The sequence below is a fragment of the Cannabis sativa genome, chromosome 2, assembly GCF_029168945.1.
Source record: "Cannabis sativa cultivar Pink pepper isolate KNU-18-1 chromosome 2, ASM2916894v1, whole genome shotgun sequence".
Taxonomy (NCBI): Eukaryota; Viridiplantae; Streptophyta; class Magnoliopsida; order Rosales; family Cannabaceae; genus Cannabis; species Cannabis sativa.
This window is the reverse complement of record NC_083602.1, coordinates 54,893,211-54,899,902: the sequence shown is the minus strand read 5'-3', so window position 1 is coordinate 54,899,902 and position 6,692 is coordinate 54,893,211. Positions and strand designations below refer to the sequence as shown.

Sequence of the window (6,692 nt, the reverse complement as noted above, 5' to 3'; positions counted from 1 at the left end):
TTTTCAGTTGGGAAAACAAATTCCTCTCCAAAGCGGGAAAAGATGTGTTGATTAAGTCTATGGCTCAGGCTCTTCCAAGCTATGCTATGAGTGTGTTTCTCTTAACCAAAGAAATTTGCTCTAGTCTAGAAGGTTTAATGGCTAAATTTTGGTGGAATACTCAAGCTAATTTTTCTCATAAAGGGATTAGTTGGGTTAGTTGGAAGAAGTTATGTCAACACAAACATGTTGGGGGTTTGGGATTTCGAGACCTTAGAAATTATAATCTTTCTTTTTTGGGCAAACAAGGGTGGAGATTACTCACTAAGGAAGACTCACTTGTTGGAAGGATTTACAAGGCTAGATACTACCCGAGGGGTTCTTACATAAATGTTGAACTAGGACAAAATCCTAGCTTTATTTGGCGTAGTATTTGGGAAGCTCAATCTCTTGTTCGGCAGGGTGCTAGAAGGTCTATTGGAGATGGTTCTTCTGTGAGTGTTTTACATGACCCATGGCTGCCTCATGATAGTTGGCCTTATGTTCTTACGGTTAACCAAGGTCTTGAAGGTACTTAAGTTTCCAATCTGATGTTGATGGAAGAGAAAGGGTGGGATGTTGAGATCATTGAAGACATGTTTGAAGAACGTGATGCTCAGCTGATTTTGAGTATCCAGTTGAGTGATTTAATAACCGTGGACTCGTGGCATTGGATGATGGAACATTCGGGGTTTTATTCCGTCAAAAGTGCTTATAATTATCTTCAATCTTCAAGTGGTAGTTGGCTTCATTTTGATGATGACAGTTACTGGAAAAGACTATGGAAGATTGAGGTTCCTTCGAAGGTTCTTCACTTTTTGTGGAAGGCTTGTTCGGGTTCTCTTCCAACGAAGGTTCAACTTAGCACTAAGCATGTGAATGTCGATCTTATATGTCCGCTATGTGCTTGTTGGCTGTCGGTTTGCCCAGTCGTGTTGGCACCTCTCGGCTGTTACTGCTGCTACTGGTGTGGACTAGTTTAGCAGCTGGTTTTTCAGCCTTTTGGACAGCAAGCAATCTGAGGTGATAGTCGATGCTGCAATGATTTCATGGAGCATATGGAAGATTCGTAATGAAGTCTTCTGGCAGAACAAAAATTGTACAGCGTTAGGTGTAGTTCAGTCGGCAAGGAAGGCTCTTGATCAATGGCACGTTGCAATCAAGAACGCAGCAGCTACATTTGCTACTGGTGTTCTCTCTAACAGCAACATTTGGCGCAGACCTTTGAGTGGTAAGATCAAGGTAAATGTTGACGGTGCTATCTTTGAAACTCAACGAATGTTTGGTTTTGGTTGTGTGGCGCGTGATCATATGGGTCAGCTTTTAGAAGCAATCTCGGATTCGAAAATTGGTGTGGTGTTGCCTGAAATTGCTGAAGTTGTTGGTATGAAGGAAGCTTTAAGCTGGATTAAGAGAAAAGGGTGGGAGGATGTGTTCATAGAGACGGATTCGCTAATGGTTGTTCAAGCAATAAATAGTTCAGTTCATATGCCTTCTTACTTTGGTTTATTGGTGGAGGATTGTCGCTTGATTTTGTCCTCTTTAAAGAATGTTTTTATTTCCTTTGCGTATCGATCTGCTAATAAGGCGGCCCATTCTCTTGCTCGGGCGTCTTGTTCTTTGTCAAGTTGTTTGTTTAATGAGCGGAGTGCTCCTTTATTTTTAAAGAACATTGTAATGGCTGAGGCTATTCCTTAATAAAATTATTTTCAAAAAAAAAAATAATTATTAAATTATAAAATTGTATCAAACTTCAAAGTTAATATAACTTATAAAAAGTGACTAAGAAATTGGAAAAAAAAAATATAAAATACTTTAAATTATCACGTCACTACCTCAATTCTTAATTTATAAAATCAAGATAAATAGATAAATAAAATATTGTTTAATCAATATATATTTAAAAGTAAAAAAATTTTTTGCCTAATGTTGTATCTTCTCATCTTGCCAATTTTGTATTATGTCAAAAAAAAATCTAACCGGTATTTACACCCTATAAATGTCTAAAGACACCCAATTTTAACAATTTTTATTTTTTTATAAAATTTATATCTTTAATTGTATTAAGTTTTTTTTAATTTTTTTATTCCAATTCATATTCTTAGAAAATATACCTATTATACAAAAATAAATTATATTTTAAATATTATGACAAAAAATTTAAAATAAAAAATTATATGAAATTTTTTTAGAAAAAAAATAAAAAATATATATAGATGAGTTAGAAAAACTTATGAGAATAAAATCAAAATAAGTATTGAAATTAACATAAAATAATGGGAGGAAAAAATTTGAAAAAAAAATATTAAGAGTAATTTTTAAAAATTATTTAAGTTTAAATTTTTTTTAATATTGGGGTGTATTTATCATTTTATGGGGTGCAAATAAAACTCCTCTAAGAAAATGGTCAAAGACAACAATACCCGCCCCCGCGAACACCCCTAAGTTATTTTTTTTAGCACACTTAAAAATATAAAAATACAAATTAATACATTTATTAAAGTTTTGATTAATATTTATTTATAATTATTTAGTTTTTTTTAAAAAATATTATATAATTATTAAAAAATTAAAAAAAAAAATAATAATTTAGTGCTGTCTACAGTGCCCACCTAAATACGGTGGTACACTGTAGACATAACTATTTACTTCTTTCTTCTTTAAAGTATTATTTAATTATTAAATTTCTGTGAACAAAGTCATTTATGATGATAGGTTTAGTGTCCTATTAGAGTAAATATAGTGTGAAACTACACTATATTTAGTGTTTTAGTGTCCATTAAAGATGACGTTAGAGCAGCCTATATATAGTCCGGATATTGATGTAAAATCATGTAATAATTCTCATCGAGTTTCGTAACACTACATCATTCTCCCCAAAGCACCTTCCATGGGTACTCTACAAACTGTTCAGCCAACAACCGATTGCCACGTGGTGGCGATGCCTTATCCGGGCAGAGGACATATCAATCCCTTGATGAACATCTGCAAGGAGCTCGTCTCACGAAATGCCCGATTACTCGTCACATTCGTAATCACCGAAGAGTGGCTCGGCCTCCTCGGGTCGGATCCGAAACCCGACAGAGTCCGATTCCGCACAGTGCCGAACGTCATACCATCTGAGCATGGTCGAGCGAAGAACTTCTCAGGCTTCTTTCAATCCGTCACCAACAACTTGAAAGCTCCCTTTGAGGAGCTCCTCGATCGCCTCGACACTCCAGTCAACGTCATCATAGCCGACACCTACTTGATTTGGATGACCGACGTCGGAAACCGGAGGAACATTCCTGTGGCTTCGCTTTGGCCCATGTCGGCCTCCGTGTTTTCGGTCTTCCGTCATTTTGATCTTGTGGAGCAAAACGGTCATTTCCCAATCGACCTATCAGGTATGCATACGCATATTAATTTTATTATTTTTTTCATATCAAAAAACATTAATTGCTCCATAAATGGCAAACTACACAGATAGAGATAGGACTAAGGGTGGGCATCATCCAATCCAATCCAATTGAACCGAACCGATCCAATCCAATCCAATTAAAAGGTTAGATATCCAATTACAATTGGATTGGATTGGATGCTAAAAGTTGGATTCTAATTGGATTGGATCGGTTATTGGATGTCAATCTCAAAATCCAATTAAAAAACCAATTCAATCCAATTACATTTATATATATTAAAAAATTATTTATATAATAAAAAATATTTCAAAATATAATAAATATTTATTATATTTTTATTAGATTTTTTTTTTGTATGTTGAATTTGTAACACTTGATTGTTTAGTGTATTTATTTTCATGATGTTTTGTTCTATTTTATTACTTAGAAATGTTATTGTTTTAATTATTTAAAACTTTTAGCTACAATACACTTGTAAGAATAATATATTTATGAAGTATTAAACATTAATAAAAAGTGATACTTAGTTTTTTACATATATTTCTTTATATTTTTAAGCTAATATTGAAATTTAGGTGTGTAATTGGATATCAATTTATAAAACCGATCCAATCCAATTAGTAATTGGATTGGATTGGATTGGATTTTGAGGTCTAATTGGATTGGATCGGATGATGATTTTCCAAATCCAATTACTAATTGGATTGGATCGGATGAGGAAAAAAATATTGGATTAGGTCGGATGCCCACCCCTAGATAGGACAACAACTACAATATTTGAAACTTTCCATATACATTATCTTGTAATGTTAGCATATATTATTCAATATATCTATCAATTAATTAAGGTAGAGTCATGGGGATTATTCGTGAAAAAGAAAAATTCTGGGAAATGGATTCAGAATAGAATATTATAAGTGGGTCAGTAGAGTATCACCGTTTGTGGACTGTACTTCAACTTTTGTCTGCCATGTATGCGTGGTCCTCATTGGGTCTAAAGTCAAACTGAAAAAGATTGCTTTAATAAATAAAAACATGAACATATAATAACAATGAAGATACTTGCACCTTTCAAAAATAAACATGGGCAAGTAAGCGTATGTAGTGCAAAAAAAAAAAGGACTTCAATTACGGAGATAGTGATTATTGACACTAACATTAGGTGAAAGAAATTTTTAAAAAAAAAAATGTGACTAAACAATCGAAAAGGATCACACAAAATTTATGTCTTCCTGTAAAAATGTGGCTATGTATATTATAACTTGCTTCACTTCTGCTTCCTTACTTAGTTCATCAAATAGGGCCTTCGACTGTAATTCGGAATGGAATCAAATAATTAACACTAAAATATTATCATTGATATATAATATATGGATTGGTGTCTAATCATTGATAAGTTGTTCAAATTTTGTTTGTTGTGTATTGAAGTGCGTGGACATGAAATTGTGGATTACATCCCCGGGATTCCTACGATTCGCGTTGAAGATCTTCCCACAATATTCGAAGGGGAAGGTCGAAAGGTGTTAAAATGGGCCAAGGAGGCTACTAGTAAGGTTTCCAAGGCACAGTTCTTGTTGTCCACCTCAGTTTACGAGCTTGAATCCCAAGTCTTTGACGCTTTAAAGGCCAAGTTTCCATTCCCAGTGTACCCACTCGGACCCAGCATACCTCACTCACAGCTCCAAACTTGCTCTAATTATTCTGATACAGCTGATTATTTCAAATGGCTAGATTCTCAGCCTCAAGGCTCTGTCTTATACATCTCTCTGGGGAGTTTTCTCTCAGTTTCAGCTGCCCAATTGGACGAAATCGTGGCTGGAATACGGGGCAGTGGCACGAGGTACTTGTGGGTGGCACGTGACAATGTCTCAATGATCAAAGAATATGGTACTGATGATGATGATGAGCTTGGGTTTGTGGTGCCATGGTGTGATCAATTGAGGGTGTTGTGTCATGCTTCTATTGGTGGGTTTTGGACTCACTGTGGGTGGAATTCTACTTTGGAAGCCGTTTACTCTGGAGTGCCTATGCTGACTTGTCCTATATTTTGGGACCAAGTCCCAGATAGCAAACAAATTGTTGAAGATTGGAAAATTGGGTATAATGTAATAAAGAAAGGTGGGACGACTATGAGTAGTAGAACTACCGATGATGATGATCAGGGTTTGGTGAAAAGAGAAAAAATAGCAGAGCTTGTTAAGAAGTTTATGAATAAAGAGAGTAGTGATGGTAAAGTGATGAGTAAAAGAGTGAAGGAAATTCAAGAAGTATGTCGTAAAGCAATAGCCAAAGGTGGATCGTCTGACTCAAACTTTGATGCTTTTATCAGGAACATTTCCCATGGTCCTAACATCAGTAAGCTAAATTAGTTAAGTTGTGTAAGACTTGTTCGAGAATCGAGATGAAGATAATTTCAACTGTCTAATTATTCTTCATCGACGGAACTGTTACTGAAATAATTAACTAATAAAGTGTATGTTTAGGTTTATGAGGGATTTTTTTTCGTTAAATAATATAAGTACTTGTCATTATAATAAAAAGTTTCCTCAAACAAACTAATGAAAGCATACAAAATATATATTTTTGTTGAGAAAAGTGTGTTAAAAATAATTTTACATTGAAAAAAAATATATAAAAGATATACAATAAGCTTATAAAAATATTTGAGGATAATTACTTTATGCATTATTTTCTAATTTTTCTCTTCAAATATATAGTTTGAGTTGCTTTGGTGGTTACTCTCGTAATTTTTATGTGGGTTGATATGTGAATTTTAGTTACGATTTAATTTGCTTTGTTGATTGTTATGTGAGTTTCGATGTAGATTTCTTAAAAAATATAAAAAATATATATATATATTTTAAAGTATAAAAATAAAAAAAAAAAATCTTAAATTTTCACACAAAACATATATATCTAATTATCAACCATAACATAACATGGGTTAAGGCTTGGTAGTTTAGGGTGTTCATAATTCGCATAATTTAATTTAATTCAATTCGCACGATTCAATCAAATTTAATTTAATCGGTAAAGTGTGAATATTCATACTTGTGCGAAATGAATTAGATTGAAAAATTTAAAAACTGAACTTATGCAGATTAGATGATAATTGTTATAACATTTTATATATGGTTTTAGATCAATACCCTCCATAATATCGGGTGACTAAGTATGCAATCCTATCTATGCAGATTTCTCAACAGTGCCAATAAAAAGTAAATTACAAATATGAGTTACGGCATTTAATCTCATATTGCAAGAAATTCAAGG

At 33.5% G+C, this 6,692-nt stretch overlaps 2 protein-coding genes across 2 annotated transcripts; both read left to right on the top strand.

The window, feature by feature from the left end:
• The first annotated feature begins 575 nt into the window (after positions 1 to 575).
• LOC115720118 (uncharacterized) lies at positions 576 to 1,716 on the top strand. The gene is made up of 2 exons (XM_030649279.1): positions 576 to 872; positions 997 to 1,716. The coding sequence occupies exons 1-2, from the start codon at positions 576 to 578 to the stop codon at positions 1,714 to 1,716; spliced, it is 1,017 nt and encodes a 338-aa protein (XP_030505139.1).
• A 1,127-nt stretch (positions 1,717 to 2,843) lies between these two features.
• On the top strand, positions 2,844 to 5,974 carry LOC115721207 (UDP-glycosyltransferase 87A1). The gene is made up of 2 exons (XM_030650465.2): positions 2,844 to 3,404; positions 4,848 to 5,974. The coding sequence occupies exons 1-2, from the start codon at positions 2,909 to 2,911 to the stop codon at positions 5,786 to 5,788; spliced, it is 1,437 nt and encodes a 478-aa protein (XP_030506325.2). The 5' UTR covers positions 2,844 to 2,908; the 3' UTR covers positions 5,789 to 5,974.
• The last annotated feature ends 718 nt before the right edge of the window (positions 5,975 to 6,692 follow it).